We start from the raw sequence: 20,895 nt of genomic DNA, 5'->3' as shown, positions 1-20,895 counted from the left end.
CTTTGTAAGTAGACAGGTTTATCCTAAATATATATTTTACATCTTCTATGAACAGTAAAATATCAGCTTAAAGAAAATGGATAGGGATAACTAATTTTATTCGTATATTCCTAACTTTTTAGCAGTATTTATTTATTCAAATTTCATTTATTTATTTTAATTTCACCACTTATCAGCCTACTAGCTGTTTGATCGGTTGGTCTCTTCTATTACTTTGTTTTTTTGGCGGCGACTTGGCCGTTACTGACTCGTGTTCGGGTACATTGTGGAGCCTATACATGCCCAGTATTTGCTTACATTGCGTAACAAAGAAATGACCGACCACTCCAAGCGGCTCAAATACTGATCAGTGGCGAAGATCATACGGCTACGGATGCTGAGGTAATTTGAAATTCGGGTTTTCAACAAAATATCGACTATGTTTGTACGCTCGGAAATAATTGTAACTTCGACTAAAGCGAATCCGAATTTAATACATTTCAAAGAATCATTATTATTTTTTTTTCATTGTTATATTTATTTTAAATGTTTTAGATTAATACTTTTGGACACGGGTACCAGCCTCCAGGTAACGGTTACATACACCGTCTTTATCTCAGGTAAGATGTGCAGTACATCGTGAACTAAAAAGTTTTTCTGTCGTCTGGATTAGATAATGAATAAGTGGCTCAGGATCATTATTGGATAAAGTTAAGTTTAGGCCTAATATTAATATTGAGGGACGTTAATTCGTTATTTTGTAGGCTATGAGATGTTTCTCCTCCATCCTGTGTGAGTGGTCACTCTGGGGTCACCATTTGTAGGGTATGATATGATACTACAATTTAATGGAAGTTAATTGTTTTGTCAGCACATCTCTTTTTTTTTGCACTTATCAACATTTACTTTAATCCTCTTCGCCACTGATCAGTTCATTAGCCGTTTGAACGGTTGGTCACGTCTTTGTTATGCACTGTTGGTAAGTACTGGGCATGGCACTGGCTCCTGAATTGTATCTGTATAGAATATAGACTATGCTGTACCTGCGCCAGTGTTGGTCAAGTCTGGTTGAAAGTGGTCCGACTAATTACCCAAATGTAGCCGCAATGAAGTCACAATGGTTCTTCATGAATAAATCAGACTGCTAATCACTTCTCGACTAGTATTTGGTGTCACAAAGTAAAAAAAAATATTGGAAAACTTAATTTAATCTGAGTTAATAGATTGCGTGCTTGTACCGAGGGAGCGAGTAATTACCCAAATGTACCCAAATGTAGTCGCAATGAAGTCAAATGATGGTCCTACAAGTGTAAATCGGGCTGTGAATCACTTCTTGATTATTATTTGGTGTCATAAAGTCACAAAAAATTGGTAAACTTAATTTAATCTGAGTTGTGTTAGGTTAGGTACTGTACATGCTGATATACGACTCGTGACTGTCAGCGATTCGGTATTAGTGGTGGGTGTTTTTAGGCACAATTTTGTATGCTGATTACTTTAACTTCTATTAATTTTCTTGGGCAAATACTTAGTTTTCTAGATACTGTATAGGTGGGTTAAGATAGCATTCTTACAGTCACGTCATTAGCTGTGATGTGGCAGATGTAAACAATGTACCATGAGGGCTAATATACGAAACGTGGTCATTAGCAATTCGGTTATTAGGAGGGCTTCTTTTTAGACACAGTTTTGTACACTGATTACTTTCAGTTCAATTCATTTTGTTGTGTAAATACTTAGTTTACTAGATATAGGCAAGTTAAGATATAGGTATGGTTGGGTTAGGTTAGCACATGATTTCAGCCATTTTTATATTTTTCCCCAAATAATACAGTATCCTCTAATAAAAACAGCTGATGGTCACGATCTGAATAATTAGTATTTTTTTTAGTTTTTCTCTACCTACCATCATAAATAGCCTGTATTGAGCAGGGCATGAAGGATGGGGGAAATTGCAGGGTAAAAACAGTGAAAAACTGATCATATGACACAAAAATTATGTCTACATGCCTTGTACATGAAGAAATGAATTATTTACCCTAAATACTCCTCCGAAAAATCTGCTGTTGTTGTCACGTGTTGTCATTAGCTCTGTTTGCTTGCAACCTAACCACTCGATCTGAGCATACTCCCACGTCCACAAAAATTTAAAATTACACCGTGACGCTTCAACAAAGTTGCTTTCATTGTTATTAGATATCAAAATAAGTAATTTCTGTTTAATATGTCGAGGTCTGCGGGTCTGCTCTCCGGCTAGGAAGTTAGGTAATGTTAGGTAGGATTCTTTAGTTGGTTAAGACAGCTTTTACTTGCTGTAATTATATATATATATATATATATATATATATATATATATATATATATATATATATATATATATATATATATATATATATATATATATATATATATATATATATATATATATATATATATAATGTCTCACTGGTCGAGAATCAACTAGTGATGATATTCGTTTATTCATTTCTTGGGCAAATGCTTTGTATTATAAATAATTAGGCACTTTAGGCTCACACTACTTCGTCTATCTTGGCGGTGAAACGGTATGGCAGCCCAATTCACGCTTGATGTTGTCGTCCGCTCTTTGTTTGTTTCAGTGTAATAACTGACCCTCTTGGTCTGTGTTTACTCTCATGTCCATGAAAACCTAAAATTACGCCATATCAAAGTATGTTCTATCTGTTTAATATGCCAGGGGGAAGTTAGGTAGGATTCTTTGGTTAGGTTGGTGCCATCTGCTAGCAATTCTTTGGCCACTTGTTAGGTTAAATTTACTTTAGAAATAACCTAATTTTAACACATTTTCCCAAACTACAACAGTGTCTACTGCAAAACACAGTGATATTGTGGTACATCGTATTTTTAAATTAATTTTGTATGAAAATTTGGCAACAAGTCAGTTATCAATAGTTACCATATTGTATACTGTATATTTATTAATTTATTGTTCATATAATGAACCAAACTAACCTACCTAAGCTTGACCTTCGCATAACCACTATTATATGATATAGGTTAGGTAAGTTAATTTGGTTCATTGTATGAGTAATAAAATATACTGTATAATGTAGCAGTCTCTGGTACTTCAGAGGGTTACCAGTCTCTCAATAAGAGACAGGGTGAGGTCTTTTTACTTAATACTTACTCTGTTTCCTTTGCCACTGAATGGCCTATTACTGACTTGGGCAGTCAGTCACGTGTCTTATTTTAGACTATACTGTATTATATAGACAGCACCGGTTCCTCGACCCAGCAACAAGACTTTTCTCTTCCTTCAAAATTGATGTCCCACAAAGTGGGCAAGGCTTTGGTTAGGTTGGTTTTGTAGGTTTGGTAGGTTAGGTTGGGTTAGTTTTATTAATACTGCCGCAGTTTTCTACAGACTGGCTGGACATTTGTAACAGTGTCACCAGCTGCCAAGAAAATTAAAAAACTCTTAGCCTTAAAAAATTTCTAAAAATAAGGTTTTAACCCCCCCATGTTCCCTCTTCTTAAAAGCCCTGCCCACTCTGTGGGGTATTAATATTGAAGGAGGAGAAATGGGTCATAACTCAAAACAAAGTATTTACACAAGAAATGGTTGTCACCAGTGTATAGACCATAAAAAAGTAACTCTAGATAAACTATATGTCTCGTTGCTGAGTTGAGAAACCTGTGTTGTCTATATATTTACCATAGTACAGTAGAGCACAGTATAGAAGTAAACAATTATTTTGCAGAGATAAGTGTAAGTTGCTGTCATTGACACTACCAGAAGAGAAGCCATGTGGAAAAGTGTTTCCAAATTTTTCAAGTCCAGACCACTAGTCAAGAACATGGTGGCATATGGTGTGATGTACGTTGGGGCTGAGTGGACACAACAGACTCTTCTCAAGAGAGTTTGGGTAAGTGTTCCAAATATGTACTGTATAGGCATATCAAGCCTAGGATATTAAATTTTTGCACAGTTAATTCATTATACATTAAGAGGCATAATCTAAATTTTAATACAACCTGTATAACAAGTAGTGGTAGGTTCAATGCACTGTACACTGCCCCACACTTCACACAGTGCCTGGCGATGGAATGGCAAAACCGTATGAACCTAAGTATCATATAAAATAAAAGGTGTTTAGGAAATGAGGGAGTACCGTATAAAAATCGTATGTTACACACACAAGCAAATGTAAACAAGACTGGTACACTTTCTGGTGTTCAAAGAGGCTATGAAATCCTTTTGTGTGTGTGTGTGTGTGTATTTTGAGAATTTTGAAGAAACACCTCATTTCCATAAGGCGAATTTTTTATTCTTATATCAAATTTAGTAGTCACCAATGTTCATAGACTTTAAAACAGAAGCTTTTCCAATTTACGGCAGTTTCAAATAATATACAATACACCTGTATCCAAGTTTTTTGCAACATACTGGTGATTTAAATCTTTCCTGATAAATATATTAAAACTAAAAAATTCTTCCATGCCGACACATGTGCTTTATCCAGCCAAGTTCCCTTAAACACAGAAACTACAGTGAGGAGATTTCATCGTCTTAGTGACCTTTCATCTTTTTGCACAAAACCAAATTTCTTATCCTGACAGTAGCGACAGACCGAACTGCACTTTCCACACTTCACAGAGGATGGCAGAATACCATGAGCCTTAAAAATGTCAATGGCAACGGCTTTATTTTCAAAAATGCAATGAATGGTTTGCCAAGCTGAGGAAGCAGGCTGGGAAGATTGTGTTTAGGATTTGCTTGCCCCACAGTGACTTCTGAAATTTAATTGCCCTGATAATGTTGTTTTGGAAATTTACTATTCCTGAATTTTCATGGCATGAGACAGAGCAATAGATAGAGTTTGGTCAATCGGGCTCCCTGTTATTACTCGGTGGGTGGAAAGTCTTCTCATGCTCTTTCCCACAGTAGTTTATAAACATGCTTATCCAATTGTAAACATGTATGACAATTTTACCGAATAATCATCATCATCATCATCATCATCACCATCATCATCATCATCATCATCATCATCATCATCATCATCATCATCATCATCCTCTACAGTACGAGCTCAAACTTCTTCATCCGCCCATTAACAACATGGCACGTGGTTGGCCCAACTCTCTCGGTTCTGGCATGAGGGTCTGATACTGACAGTGTTTGGTCATATGCAATTTTTATAATGGAATTCAACACTAGTTTTAAATTTTAAAGTTTAAATTTTAGGTACAGTACAGTATAACTGTTAATATAATTTATCAATCCTACAAAAGCTACGAACAAAATGAGAAGCATTGTATAAAACAGGAAAAAGCATGTACAGTATACTTATTTGTAAATATTAATGCTCATGTTAGTTTGACTGTTTGAAGCAAGTTCGAGTACTGTACAATTGTTTAGTCAATATTTAAAACTGTAATAAGACTAAACTAAACAACAATTTAAAACCTTTATAACCTTTAGCACATAAATATATGCAATGACATCTAACCAGGCACTGCCGCCTGACACTTCACAAGACCATGACAGGATCCACTCACACTCGTAAGTGATAACTGGAACTTGAGCGACCTATTGTAGTTTGTACAGGAATATCAGCATTAGTAGCATTATTTTATTCTTCTTAATACTGTTCTTAATACAGTTTAGGATGAACTGTTATTTAATGTTGGCCATTATACGATGGAGTTTGGTACCTCAAAAAGCCATTGATAAGCAATCGAATGTACTGTATATCAATATTGATAACTTATGGGGAAAAATAGGTTCCGTTCCTGAGACCCTAAAGAGCCCAAACAAGTTTTATATAAATCCTGCTGCTACATTGATTAAATAATGTCTAAATAACTCAAATAATTTGTAAATAGACATAGAATCAGTAATTTTTTACAGAATAAAGACACAAAGGACAATAAATTTATACAAAATAAAGACATAAAAAATCTACAAAATAAAGACAACGGACAATAAATTTATACAAAATAAAGATTTATTTTCATATACCTTACTTGATATGTGCAGTAGTGAGTGGCTATCCCCCAGCTGTCACTACAAGTAATTTGTAGTAACGACCAAGCGCAGATGCTCCCTCACCCACTTCAGAATGATTCAAAATTTCTAACTTTAATTCCACTGTTAAGGCTGTTCTCTTCCTCTTCTCATGGGTGGACAGGGACTAGAAGATACTGTAGGGTATTTGAAAGCCATAACTGTAACTGTACTTGAGAAAAATGGATAATAGGTGCAAAAAACACCAAATCCTGAAACATTCCACTGAAGTGGTAGAGTGGTAGACCACATGGAACATGGGCAAATGCGAGATTGAGCGCAAGTGGTGAGAAGTGACGCACAACACCCAACAGTAGCTAGTGAAACACGAGAGTCGGTAACAACGCACTTATTAGCATAAGACAGTATTTTGCTCGCATTAATTGAATTCAGTATTTTGCTCGCATTAATTGAATTCCTGGTAGGAATAGGGTCCTTACATATGTTGAGCTCACATGTATGGAGGACTTACTGTGTTAAATATTTAAGTGAAAAGGTAAAGTACGTTTTTTTTTTTAAGACTTTTACTTTTATCCTTTTTGCTACTGATTGGCTTATTGTCTGCTTGGGCAGTCAGTCACATACAGTATCTGTTGACAAGTTCTGGGCATGCACTGGCTCCTGGATGTCTCTGAACCTGCTCCAGTGTTGGTCAGGTCTGGTCTTGAAACAGCTCACACTCGGTGCCGTCACAACACTGGCAGGTTGTTCCAAGCGTTCACAACTCTCACTCTGAAAAGTTGGCCCTCACAGTTTTCTGGACTTGCAGCTTCTTCAACTTTGAGCTGATTCCTTGCAGGCGTCCGCCAGTTCCAGCTATGGACACTCGACTGAGTAGTGCCCTTCGAGATGTTTATACACCTCAATTAGGTCACCCCTTGCTCGTCTGTAGTATAAGCTAGGCTTCTCTGGGTACCTGAGGTGCTGAAATGCAGGGACCAGTCTGGTGATCCTCCTTTGGACATTTTCAATCAACTGACAGTCCCTAGCATATCTAGGGGACCAGACAGGGTGACAGTACTCCAGGCAGGGAAGCACCTCACTCTTGAAGATCGTTATGAGGGCCGACCATCTAGATATCTGAACCACCTTCTAATAAGACCTCATAATTTAGTTGCTTGATTCATCTTCTTTTCACAGCAGCCCTCCTTACCGTTGGTACGACCCAGGTGCATCCTCTTACAATTCGTGACATTGACTCTTAGCAGCTATATCTTCGAGCATTCTCAGAACTCACAGAGATCTTTCTGCAGCTCTTCACAGTCTGTTTGGTTCTTAATTTCCCTAAATAACTTGGCATCATCTGCAAATATTTGTTTGGGGGAGTGTATAGCTTCTGGCATGTCATTTATGAAACAAACAACAATGGGCCCAATACACTGCCCTGTAGTACCCTGCTTGTCACGGATACACATGATGATTTCATACCATTAATCACCACACACTGCTTTCAATCGTACAGAAAATCTCCCATCCACACTCGGACATTTCCCCGAATCCTGTTCCCTTCCAGTTTAATTCTCAGCCTTTCATGGGGTATGCTGTTAAAAGCCTTGGCAAAATCTTGGTATATATTTTTTATATTGCCACCCTGTTCCAGAATTTGGGTCCAAATATCCAGTACCTTGAGTAATTGTGTTAAACAGGAGTGTCCTTGCATTAAACAGTGTTGGCACTCCTTTACAAGGTTGTTTTGTAGTAGATATTCCATCTTGGCATCTCTTATAATGCTCTTAAGTACTTTACACACTATGCTGGTCAGGCTCACTGGTCTATAATTATTCATGGAGTGACAATCGCCCTTCTTGGAAATAGGACTCACATAAGCCATTTTTCCAATCACTGATGACCTTTTGATCATTCAGATATTTACAGAACAGGATCTTCAAGGGCACACCAAGCTCATTGCACAACTTTCTTGGCACTCTAGGATGCACCACGTCAGGGCCGTCTTATGAACCTTTAGTTGTGACAGTTTATTTCTTGTAACTTCTTCTGAGACCACAATGTGGGTCAGCGCTGTGTCAAACCATCTGTCGTCAAACACAGGAGGATTGTTTGCATCCTCTCTTGTGAACACCGTGGAAAAGAAACTGTTCAATGCCTCCGACTTGTCCTGGTCAGAATTTGAGTAACTACCGTCTTCAAGCCTCAGGCCCGATATCTTACTCGCATTTTTAAATTTGACTTTGCGTAGCGGTAAGACGCCCTTGGGTCTGACTTGACCTCTGGAACTCTTTTTCAGCCCTTCTACACTCTGACTTTGCTTGCTTCCTGTATCTGACATACATCATCCTGTCCTGCTCATTGTTTGTCCTAACCCACGTCTCAAATTTCTTAGTTTTCTTCTTAACTTTGTCGACCACCGCATAGTTTTGTATAGCGGTCTCATTCTATTTCTAGAGGCACTGGGTTTGGTCTTGGGTATATATACAGTCAACCCTCACTTTACGCGGTTAATATAACCCACAGGGTACCGCGGAAAGTGAGAAACGCGTAAAGTGAACAACATAACATATGGGATTAATTGAAATAGAGACCGGGCCGACCCCCAAACTCCACTTTTTGACGACACAACTATGTTGTAGTAAAAATTTTATCTTAACTTTATGATGGTATGCACACACAAGTAATATAGAAGAGGTTAGGTTAGAAAAAATAAAGGTTAAGTTAGGAAAAATAAAGGTTAGGTTAGGAAAACTAAAAGTTAGGTTGAACACTTACGTTAGTAGAAGAGATGGGTCGGCGTACGGGGATGGAGGCTGGTTCCGAGGCAGAGGGCAGGCTACTGGCCCTCAGGTGAGTCACCATCACTGTCATCCACACTTGTCAGGGCCTCCCTGACAAATCCCTCAAAGTCATCTTCACTGTCTCTACCTCTGTCACTATCACTGGCTTGGGCTGGCTGTGGTGGGTTGCGGGCGAAGAACTCTGTTATGCTTTGCTGACGGCTGGTGTTTATGTTGTGATAAACCTTGAAGTAGGGCTCCATAGTCTGCAACAGCTGGGTAGTGAAGATTTCATACCTGTTTGCGTCATGGTCGTCGGAAAGGAGGAGCTTGATTTTCTCGACACACTCGATGGCACCCCTAACATTACTATGGAATAAGCGGTGTTCTTCTTGGGATGACGCACCACCTGCCTCTTCACTGATGTCATCATCATCTACCATCTCGTCGGTAGTCACATCAGGATCCCTTATCACCTCCAGGATGCCGTCGTTGGTGGTCTCGGAGAAGCCTGCAGCTGTAACACTCTGCGCAGCTTCTCTGGCAAGGTCCTCTGCTACTGCAACAGTCTGAACCTCACCAGTCACAGATTGACTCTGCCTTACGCCCGGAATGCCTTGCAACACATGTCTCCATGCGTGACGAACAGTTGCTACAGACAGCTGATCCCATGCCTCCACCAAGAAGTCCACAGCTTTCTTGATGTTAAATATTCTCCAGAATTGTTTGAAAAGTATTTTTTGCTCTGCCAACTGTTCATCCTCGTCTTCTTCGCCCTTGCTATCGGTGGTGGTGTCACTCAGGTTACGCAACTCTTCCCTGGTGTTGGTGTAGTCGTTCAGGAGCTGGAATTTTTTTGTTGAGAATGCAGCTTTTACATTACAGATTAACTCTTAGTCTATGGGCTGTAATGTAGACGTAGTGTTGGGAGGAAGGAAGACCACTTTTACGTTGGGGTGACGATCTAACAGTAGGGGCGAGTGTCCTGGTGCGTTGTCAAGCAGCAACAAAATCTTGAATGGAACATTGTATTGCTCACAGAATTTCTTAACGTCAGGAACGAAACAGTCATCAAACCAGGAGAGGGACAGAGTAGAGAACATCCACGCCTTATGTGCGGTCAGCCAGTGGACATTTAGCTTGGTCATGTCCATGTTCTTGTAGGCGTGCGGCTTGCGTGTTGTGTGGATCACCGATAACTTGAGCTTACAGGTACCGGATGCATTGGTGGTAAACAGGACGGTGATGCGCTCCTTCTGCATCTTCCGGCCCCGAATCTTGCTGGCATTCTTCACAACGAAGGTCTTGGAAGGTAGCTTTTTCCAAAAAAGACCAGATTCTTCCATGTTAAACACCTGGTCGTCGGTGTACTGTCCTTCCTCCATAATCTCACGTAAAAACGGAGGAAATTCCCTAGCCGCAGCACGGTCAGCACTGGCTTCTTCACCACCAATGTTTATATTGGTGATCTTGTTCCTCATCTTAAACCTCTGTAACCACCCAGAGGAAGCATTAAAGGGTTTGGGCTCTGTAATTCCCATCTTTCGTGACACTGCAGCATACAGTTCACGTGCGTACTCCTTAACAGAGCGCGTGTCGACCGCCATGTTCCGTCGCGTCTGACGCACCAAGTAGCTCACAAGTAATTTTTCTGTCTTGAGAAGCACCTGGTTTTGAAAATACTTGATCATAGAAGCACCTGTAGACTGTGATCTTCATGTGCTCCTTTATCTTGGCTGCATCCTTCTTTATCGTCCGGATCGTAGATTCGTTCACACCATGCTGGCGCGCCAAATCAACCTGTCTTGTTCCTTTCTCTAACTCTTGGATGATCTTGTACTTCACCTCGTAGCTTAAGGAATGTCGTGTCTTCTTGGGCTTAGGGCGGCTGGGTCCAGGCAAGGAAAGGTTTCTCTCTGGGGGTGGTGGTCCGGCGGAAGCCATTTTACAGAACAATGGATGCACGATTACACGGTGTGGCCTGGAGGGATGAAACTGCCGCGCCTAGGTCAAGCGTCGTCTTTCCTCCCTCCCCCTCTCTCCCTCCCTCCCTCCCCCGGGTGGACACGTCATATTACTTTAAACCAATTACAGCTAGTAGCGGAGGGAGGTAGGGATGCATGGCCAATCACAGTCCGATACGTCATATGACGTCAGTGATAATGCAACCGAGACATGCACTGCGCAACCTTACCGCGCGGCTTGGCCAGGCGGAGGCGGGACCAGGCGGGTGGGGCGAATCTAAAAATAGCGTCGAGCCGGACACTCTCCGCGTAAAGGGGTACACGCACCGCGGAATGTGAGCATCCTGGGTTCCGGCAGGGCACCGCGTAAACGTGGAAACGCGGAATGTGGGACCGCGTAAAGTGAGGGTTGACTGTATATATATATATATATATATATATATATATATATATATATATATATATATATATATATATATATATATATATATATATATATATATATATATATATATATATATACACATATATATACATATACATACATATGTACATACGTACATACATACATACATACATATAGCCACTCATCGACTTACGACCACCCGGACATACGACCACCCGGACATACGACCACCCCAGTCGTACCCAAAAAATTCAAATTACGTATTTTCGTGTCCCGTCATTAGTGATTGCGCTGTGTACTGACAAAATTTTCGTTTGTAATTCCCTTTAAAATGGCTGGCAAGCTTAAAAGTGAGAGTTTTGTGGTGCTGAGAAGAAAAAGAGACACCCATTTTAGATTTTCTATGTACTGTATTATTTAAGCATTTTCGACTTACGACCTGGATTTGGGTCCCTAACCTTGTCGTAAGTCGAAGAGTGGCTGCATATACATATATACAGTGTTCCCGCGGTTAACGAACACAATTGGTTCCACAGAGTCATTTGTTAACCGAAAATTTCGTTAACGAATGTATTATTTCAATGGGATATTGGGTAATTGGTTCCAACTCACAGGAAAAGTACATACAAAGTACTGTATACCAGTAATAGAATTAACAAAACATTAAATATGAACTAAATATGGTACTGTACTGTACAGTACAGTTTTACCCCGCCTAACGCGGTTTCACTTAACGCGTTTTCGCATATACGCGGTGCCTTGCCAAAGCTGAACTTTCACTTAACGCGGATTTTTTCCACATATATGCGGTGAGTGTCCGAGACGCTATTTTTAGATTTGCCCCACCCACCACCCTGCCTGACTGCCTGTTTTAGCTCATAAAATTCATACAAATTACCAGGCCAGAATATAATTTACATTGCTGGAATTCTTATAATTTGGTGATCATTTTGAATATAAACATCATATATTTTGCTTTAAACTTACAATTTTTAGATAAAAATTTTTCTCTAGGTAACTATGGTATCTTTTGTGCAAAATATATGACATTTATATTCAAAATATTCCTGGTCTTACAAGGAATCCAGCAATGTCAATTATATTATCCTAACTTTAGTTTGAGGTATTATTTATTAAAATTTAGTGGTTATCCCACACATCTCCTTGGGACGGTTGGTGGGGGGTGGGGGGGAGGGAGGGACCGACCGACCATCTGTTACCCTGTGAAGAATTATTATTTTTTTTTATTAACTGAAGATATTTGTTTTAGCTCATAAAATTCATACAAATTACCCGGTCAGAATATAATTTACATTGCTGGAATTCTTATAATTTGGTGATCATTTTGAATATAAACATCATATATTTTGCTTTAAACTTACAATTTTTAGATAAAAATTTTTCTCTAGGTAACTATGGTATCTTTTGTGCAAAATATATGACATTTATATTCAAAATATTCCTGGTCTTACAAGGAATCCAGCAATGTCAATTATATTATCCTAACTTTAATCTGAGGTATTATTTAATACTAAATGTTAAAAACTCTGGAAGGGAGGATTGGTGGGGGGTGGGGGGGAGGGTTGGGACTGACCGCGCGGTTGGAAGAGGGGGGGAGGCAAGGTGGGGTACTTTGATTGACAGATAGTGTCGTGAAGATTATTTTTTTTTATTAACTGAAGATATTTGTTTTAGCTCATAAAATTCATACAAATTACCCGGTCAGAATATAATTTACATTGCTGGAATTCTTATAATTTGGTGATCATTTTGAATATAAACATCATATATTTTGCTTTAAACTTACAATTTTTAGATAAAAATTTTTCTCTAGGTAACTATGTTATCTTTTGTCCAAAATATATGACATTTATATTCAAAATATTCCTGGTCTTACAAGGAATCCAGCAATGTCAATTATATTTTCCTAACTTTAGTTTGAGGTTATCCCACACATCTCCTTGGGACGGTTGGTGGGGGGTGGGGGGGGGAGGGAGGGACCGACCGACCATCTGTTAGCCGGCTGTGTAGTGTGAGAGGGGGAGGGAGTTGAGTCCATTATTTGAATGGACATTAACTTGGCGACTGTATTTCTCTATTTCTCTTAAGTATTAATTGTGTGCATGTACCATCATAAAATTAAGATGTTATTTTTACTACAACATAGGTATGTGCCTTCAAAAAGTGGAGTTTGGGGGTCGGGCCGGTTTCTATTGGAATTAATCCCATATGTTCTGTTGTTCACTTAACGCGGATTTCACTTAACGCGGGACCCTCTGGGTTCAATTGACTGCGTTAAGTGGGGTACAACTGTATACTGTACAATAATAAATAAAAAAACCCAATAGAATACAGGTATAGTACTGTATATTAACTTACTTTGAGGTGTGTATGTTGTATTACCAGCAGCTTTGTTTACATATCAAACAGCTGATTGTAGAGGCAGTCGATGATGATGCCATATTCTTTACAGAGTGCATTGGTTCTAATGCCTTCTTTGTGTTTCATAATAATTTCTGCACTGTATATTATCAATATGTTAACTAAATTTCAGAATGACCAATAATTTTAATATAAAAAATTCAGAAATATTCAAGAGACCTACTTTCTTGATACTTACTTCACTGGAAACGAATGTAAACATAGAACCAATTACTGTATTGGCGGACTAGCCGATCAGCTGATGCGCACAACAAAACGTGTTTGTCGTAAGGATTACGTTAATCGAAGTTTTGTTCGTTAATCGAACTGAAAATCCTTATGGGAGCTAATTCGTTTATCGAACCGTTAGTTAACCGAGGGACCACTGTACTGTACAGTACTTTATACAGTATTGTATTGTACGATACTGTACTTAAATCTGTATCTATATTGATTTTTCTGAATAAAGTCTCTGAATGTGGATCTGTATTATAGAATTTTGTCGCTACCCCAATCATCAAGTGAATTTCTTTTCTTACTGACAGAAAAACGATAAGGACCCTAAATATGACATGGGAGCATTTTCTCGTTATGCTTTCTTCGGAGTGTTGTGGTACCCTGTGGCTTACCACTACTGGTGAGTTATAAGCTCTTACAGTTGATTAATCAGTTAAATTATAAGTTACATATTTGAAATGGTTTAATGTACTGTATAAACTAGTGCTGTACAGTATTCATTCCTTAGAACAGAATTCCTTTTAGCATAAGTTCGATTTAGCTGAACAAATTTGTGCGGGTTTTGCTTCTCCATCTAGCGGAGCCTTTCGCTAAATGAAGGGTAGTGTCCAGTAATGTCCAAGTGGATTCACTTCATTGTTTTGGCACGATCGTTCAGTTTCCCATTGTGCTTTGCCACAAATTGTTGTGGTCCTAGATGTTTCGTATTCTCCCTGCATGTGTGTATGTACAAGTATATCTTTGTCTCAAAGCCTTAAGTGAGTGAAGAGAAGGGTAAGAAATTTTTATTAGTTATTTTGCTAATGGCCTATACACACTGTATATATCTGTGCAAAATCATAAGTTGTGTGCATTTGGATGGTTGGGAATGTTAGCATTGGATTTGTGGCCTCATCGGGCATTTTTTCCTGTTTCAACGGTTGTCAGCCCACTCTCACTCTCTCAAATTCATCTTTACAAAGTGGTTTGTGACAGTCTACTTTCTGCGTGACCACTCAGTACTCAAGAATGACATATGAATAGCAGAGCATCTAATTGCATGTAAAGTAACCATTGCAAATAATAATAGAACTCCCCATGACCATAACACATCGCCAGTTAGCTGTGAGATGGCTTTGCATGTTACCATTGTTACATGTAATGAAATTATAAAAGTTGTGGAAAATTCATTTCAGTACAGGTGTTGACTGTTAAACAGTGGGGTTATGAACCTCTAAATGCCATTATTAAGTGATTGATTGTATATCCGTATTAATAACTTATGGGGAAACATGGGTTCTGGTCCTGAGACCCTGAAGAGTCAGAGTGGTTATTTTTCAACTTGTAATTTAGGGTAGATATACAGTAGTAATTTGTTGTTGTTTTTGTTTTGGTCTGTTGCATGCACACAATTTTTCAAACAGTATGTACAAAAAATAAATTTTAAAATTTATAATTATCATAAGGTCAAAAATGTACAGGGAATAAACATTTTTACATGTGTGGGACTTAACATGTACAGTAAACCCTCGAAACTCCGGCCCCCGTAAATCCGAATTTTAGATAGTCCGGACCCTTTCCAGGCAAGAAACATTTGTCCGAACCCTTAAATATTTGTCATTTGAAATTCCCGCCACGTGTGTCCAGGCCGAGGCTCGAACCCTTGACATATTGGTGAGAGTTATGCACGTTACCACTGTACCACCATCTTACACCTCTTCACCCAGTGATCATCATGCACACTCCTTCACCAGTAAGCAACCAAATTGCCTTCCACTAAACATCCTAATTGGTAATTATCTGAATCTATTAGTTTACACTGACTCATGCTAACTGGGAATGATACTGCAGTTGGCCCCCCCCCCCCCTTTTTTTTTACAGGGTCACATGACATGTTTTTGTTTTTGAACATACAGTATTGTTGGTATTATTAATTCATTGTGCTATTTGTATTTTGTGCATGGTGTATAAAAATGCAAATGGGTTCCATAGGCATGACTGCCTCTTAGGGACAGTGTTGTTTACAGAACACTGTACTAATCCTTGAGTACACAAAGAGGCAGTGTGGCCGGGACTGCACTCAACAGCCTTCACTCCCCTGACAGTAAAGTTAGATGCCTATTTACAGCTGGGTGGACTGGGAGTGCTCTCAGATAAAAAAAAAAATTACTCTTGGGATAGGAAATGAGCACTGTATCCACTCTGCTGCTGCACCCCATGGTATAGTATGATACAGTATAAGTTTATGCAAGTTGTGCACAATATGAGAATTACAGTACTGTATTTATTCAGATTGATTTGTTTTTCAGGTACCGTTGGTTAGACGCAAGATTTGTGGGCACCTCTCTAGCAATGATAACAAAAAAGTCTCTAATTGACCAGTTTGTTATGGAACCTCCACTTCTAGCATCATTTTTTATTGGTTAGCTATCATTGTACGTATTTGTATATTGGTGATAAATTATGTACAATACTGCATATGAGAATAACAGAATTATTTGAGTGTTGGCATCTCAATTAATACTATGTTTTTCTCTTGTGTTCTCAGGCATGAGCATATTGGAGAGAAAGGAAGACATATTTGCAGAGTGGAAACAGAAATACATTCCAACATTTATGGTATGGATTAAGTTTTGCTTTTAATCATAAGTTTGAATTAATGTTCTATTTTGATAGAGAAAATATTTCTTAGTATTTTGTGATCTATATTGTTGGATACAATTGACTGTAGAAAATTAACATAAGAGAAGTACAAAGATTTAAAAAAAAAAAGGAATATTCCTTCTGTCAGTTTTTGTCGTACTGTATACTGTACACCCATTAAAAAAAGTATCGTGATCCTTGCTGCACTTTATATTTTAGAACACAGAATTAAGTGTTTTGATATATACCCTGGGTATGATGATGTGTTGGTATGCCTGCTCTCCTTACCAGATACAGTACTTCCTTAATTTAGATATACGTACTGGACAAGTAGATTTTGCATGATGGTAGCGGTGGAGAAAGGATTTTCCTCAATAGCAACTACTGTACAATGGTATCATTCTGTTCCCCTGTTCTGTAGCAAGGGTGACCTATCCTGGAATGGTCCATAGTGGCACAGTTGCTTCATAGTTGGAAATGCACCTTGTTACCATGGATTTGTGTACACCAGTCTGCTGTGTCACCTCACCATTATTTGTTACATAATTGTGGAGAGTGATGATGGCACCTTGCATTTCCTTAGATGTTTTGGCTCAACATCTGCCTTCCACTTTGTGTAGATGATTATTGGAGAGTAAATTGATTACAACACATATGCCATGCCACTTTGGTTTCGATTGTTTAATAAAAGAGTCAAATCCATCTCAAATCTCATAAATTGAGACCATAGTTCATGGTTCAAAATATTCTAACTAAAGTTGCTCATAGTTATCTGTAAGGAAAAGGCTCTGAATTAAACTAACACATCCAAGGATTAAAGGAGAAATACCCCCATAATCTCGTGATTATTTCAGTCAGCCCTTTTGCTACATGTTGATTTTCTCCCATAAATATGTATTACTGTATTTTGGGAACTGGCAACTCTTCTCTACTGGTCTTAAACAATCCTTTCCAACAGTATGCCGCAAATAGATCCCAAATCATTCATCATTAAATTACTGTACTACAGAGTACTTAAATGTTGATTTTAATACAGATATTAGACTCTATTAATTTCAGTATACGGTGGTCCCTCGATTAACGAATGGTTCAATTAACGAAATTTCGGTTAACGAATTAGCTCCCATAAGGATTTTCAGTTCCATTAGCGAACAAAACTTTGATTAACGAAAGCCTATGTTTACATTAGTTTCCAGTGGAGTAAATATCAAGAAAGTTGTGTTCTTGAATATTTTTGCATTTTTTTTTATTAAAATTATTGGTCATTCTAAAATTTAGCCATACAAGCTCTGTTTACATAAAGTTTTTCAACTAATATTTTTGGCTCGATATATGTAACTTTATTCATTTTTTTTTTACTCATTTACATGGACACACTGTCCTAAGGGCAAAGCTGTACTGTACATGTACTCAAAATAATGTACTAAATGATTCCAAAGATTTTTGTCTAGTGCAAACTATAGCATGTTTATATTCAAATTAATCACTATCTTATAATAATTCCAGCAATGTAAATTTATTCTCCACGGTCACTTCTGTGACATATTATAAACAAAAAACAAAAACTCAATCTAAAGGACATAAATAAACAAATAAATACTTCACTAGACCTTCTGCGCCAACTGTCAAACATGTCACTGTCAGTTCCCTCCCCTCCCTCCCTCCCTCCCTCCCTCCCTCCTCCCTCTCAGCCAGGGTTGGGTGGTTATAAGCTTACAGTTTTTATATTATATAATATCACAGACTAAAGTTAGGAGAATATAATTTGCATTGCTGGAATCCTTGCAAGACTGAATAATTTGAATATAAGCGTCATATATTTTGCACAAGAGATAAAAATTAATCGCCTGTATCACATTACAGTAGTGATTTAAGAGTTCTAGTATATACAGTATGTACGTATATATATATACAGTGGGGTATGCTATAACGAATCTAATTGGTTCTAGAACCTTGTTCATTATAGCATTCGTTCGTTATAGGATTATACGTTCCAGGCCCCCAAATACAACCACTTAACACTGAAAAATATAATATAAAATTGTAAAAATTGTATAAAAGTGCATAAATATGCATCTAAACCCCTGAAATAAAGAATATCATTAATACTTGTAATAAAAAATATATAAATTAGTAAAAAAAAAAAAAATTTTTTTTTTTTTTTTTTAAATAATGTTCGTTGTAGGAGTTTCGTTCGTTATAGCATTCTCAATTTTATAGGTAAAACCGTTCGTTATAGGAATATTCGTAGTAGGTTCCGTTCGTTATAGCATACCCCACTGTAGTGATTTGAGGGCGATTTAGGGGATTTTTGGTTGTGTTTCTGACTTTATGCATTTTTTGGCTTTACTTGTATGAACTTTTTCTGTGAGTTGGAACCAATTGCCCAATATCCCATTGAAATAATAGATTCAGTTCACAAATTTTTTGGTTAACAAATTGTGTTCGTTAATCGAGGGACCACTGTTGTCTTAATCACAGAACATTGCTCGTTTCAATTTCCATTGAACCATAAGGTCGCAATACTTTTTTGATGGGTGTATATAACAGTAGGTGTAACAGTTCATTCTTTTGATAAACTTCTTGTTACAGGGTGGCTGTGTGTTTTGGTTGCCAGCAATGGCTCTCAACTTCTGGTTGATGCCCAACTCAATGAGGGTGATATTTCTAGGTGTTTGCACCTTTATATGGTGCAACTTTATTTGTTGGTATAAAAGACAATGATGATGTTAATTTTTAATGTAAATATTGTATAGTAAAAAATTCTTTATTTTGTTATACAGTATAATTAAATTTCAGTAATATTTACCTTGAGGATCATGCCTTCCAGTTTTATTTGTCATTGCTCATGTGGAATGAGGTGGAGGCTTGTCATACATTGCAGCATTTTCACCCACTTTAGTTATAACTCAACACCACATGGAGCAGTTACCCAAAGTCAAACATATTACTGAACACCCTGAATCCCCTGGTTAAAATTATCATATCATCTGAGCTTCGGGGGAACCAGTGTTTTTAACAAGTTCCAAGAAAATACACTATACAGTATACAGTAATACCCCGCGGTCAATTGAACCCACAGAGGTCCATGTAAAACGGGAAACGCGTAAATGGAATAACAACATATGGGATTAATTGAAATAGAGACTGGGCCGACTCCCAAACTCCACTTTTTCCGAAACAATACCTATGTTCTAGTTAAAATAACATCTTAATTTTATGATGGTACTCACACACAATTAATATTTAAGAGAAATACAGTCGCCAGGTTAATGTCCATTCAAATAATGGACTCAACTCCCCCCCCCCTTCTTCCCATGCTCGCTGGCTCCTCCCTCTCTGAGAAATGTTTGGGTGAAAACACTAGATTTTAAGGTATAGGAATAAATAATACCTCAAACTAAAGTTAGGATAATGTAATTGACATTGCTGGATTCCTTGCAAGACCAGGAATATTTTGAATATACACGTCATATATTTTGCACAAAAGATAACATATTTGCTCTGAGTAAACAAAATTCTTACATTAGATCTAAAATTTGTATGTCTATGATGTTTATATTCAAAAAGATCATCAAATTGTAAGAATTCCAGCAATGTAAATTATATTCTGGCCGGGTAATTTGTATGAATTTTATGAGCTAAAACAAATATCTTCAGTAAATAAAAAAAATATACTTCACCCAAACACCATCTGTCAATCAAAATACCCCACCTCCGGCTCCCCCCTTTCTTCCCACACGCTGGGTCCCTCCCTCCCTCCCTACCCCCCACCCCCACCTTCCGTCCCTACCAGAAAAATGTTTGGGTGAAAACACTAGATTTTAAGGTATAGGAATAAATAATACCTCAAACTAAAGTTAGGATAATGTAATTGACATTGCTGGATTCCTTGCAAGACCAGGAATATTTTGAATATACACGTCATATATTTTGCACAAAAGATAACATATTTGCTCTGAGTAAACAAAATTCTTACATTAGATCTAAAATTTGTATGTCTATGATGTTTATATTCAAAAAGATCATCAAATTGTAAGAATTCCAGCAATGTAAATTATATTCTGGCCGGGTAATTTGTATGAATTTTATGAGCTAAAACAAATATCTTCAGTAAATAAAAAAAATATACTTCACCCAAACACCATCTGTCAATCAAAATACCCCACCTCCGGCTCCCCCCTTTCTTCCCACACGCTGGGTCCCTCCCTCCCTCCCTACCCCCCACCCCCACCTTCCGTCCCTACCAGAAAAATGTTTGGGTTAAAACAGTATATTTACTTTTTTAGTAATAAATAATACCTCAGACTAAAGTTAAGATAATATAATTGACATTGCTGGATTCCTTGCAAGACCAGGAATATTTTGAATATACACGTCATATATTTTGCACAAAACATAACATATTTGCTCTGAGTAAACAAAATTCTTACATTAGATCTAAAATTTGTATGTCTAATGCAAAATCTATGATGTTTATATTCAAAA

The 20,895-nt window shown here is 37.8% G+C and overlaps 1 protein-coding gene across 4 annotated transcripts; it reads left to right on the top strand.

Annotated features, from left to right (window-relative positions):
* The first annotated feature begins 228 nt into the window (after positions 1-228).
* On the top strand, positions 229-19,559 carry LOC121872963 (mpv17-like protein). Of its 4 annotated transcripts, none has more exons than XM_042376109.1 (6): positions 229-381; positions 3,720-3,884; positions 14,094-14,185; positions 16,074-16,186; positions 16,313-16,383; positions 19,000-19,559. In XM_042376109.1, the coding sequence occupies exons 2-6, from the start codon at positions 3,765-3,767 to the stop codon at positions 19,129-19,131; spliced, it is 528 nt and encodes a 175-aa protein (XP_042232043.1). In that variant the 5' UTR covers positions 229-381; positions 3,720-3,764; the 3' UTR covers positions 19,132-19,559. The 4 variants fall into 4 exon arrangements, with proteins under 4 accessions (XP_042232043.1, XP_042232044.1, XP_042232045.1 ...); XM_042376110.1 differs by lacking the exon at positions 229-381 and adding an exon at positions 456-599; XM_042376111.1 differs by lacking the exon at positions 229-381 and adding an exon at positions 615-958.
* Positions 19,560-20,895: the final 1,336 nt, after the last annotated feature.

This window comes from Homarus americanus, unplaced genomic scaffold (genome assembly GCF_018991925.1).
Source record: "Homarus americanus isolate GMGI-L3 unplaced genomic scaffold, GMGI_Hamer_2.0 scaffold11022, whole genome shotgun sequence".
NCBI lineage: Eukaryota > Metazoa > Arthropoda > Malacostraca > Decapoda > Nephropidae > Homarus > Homarus americanus.
The sequence above is the reverse complement of the archived record's forward strand: the minus strand, read 5'-3'. Positions and strand labels throughout refer to the sequence as shown.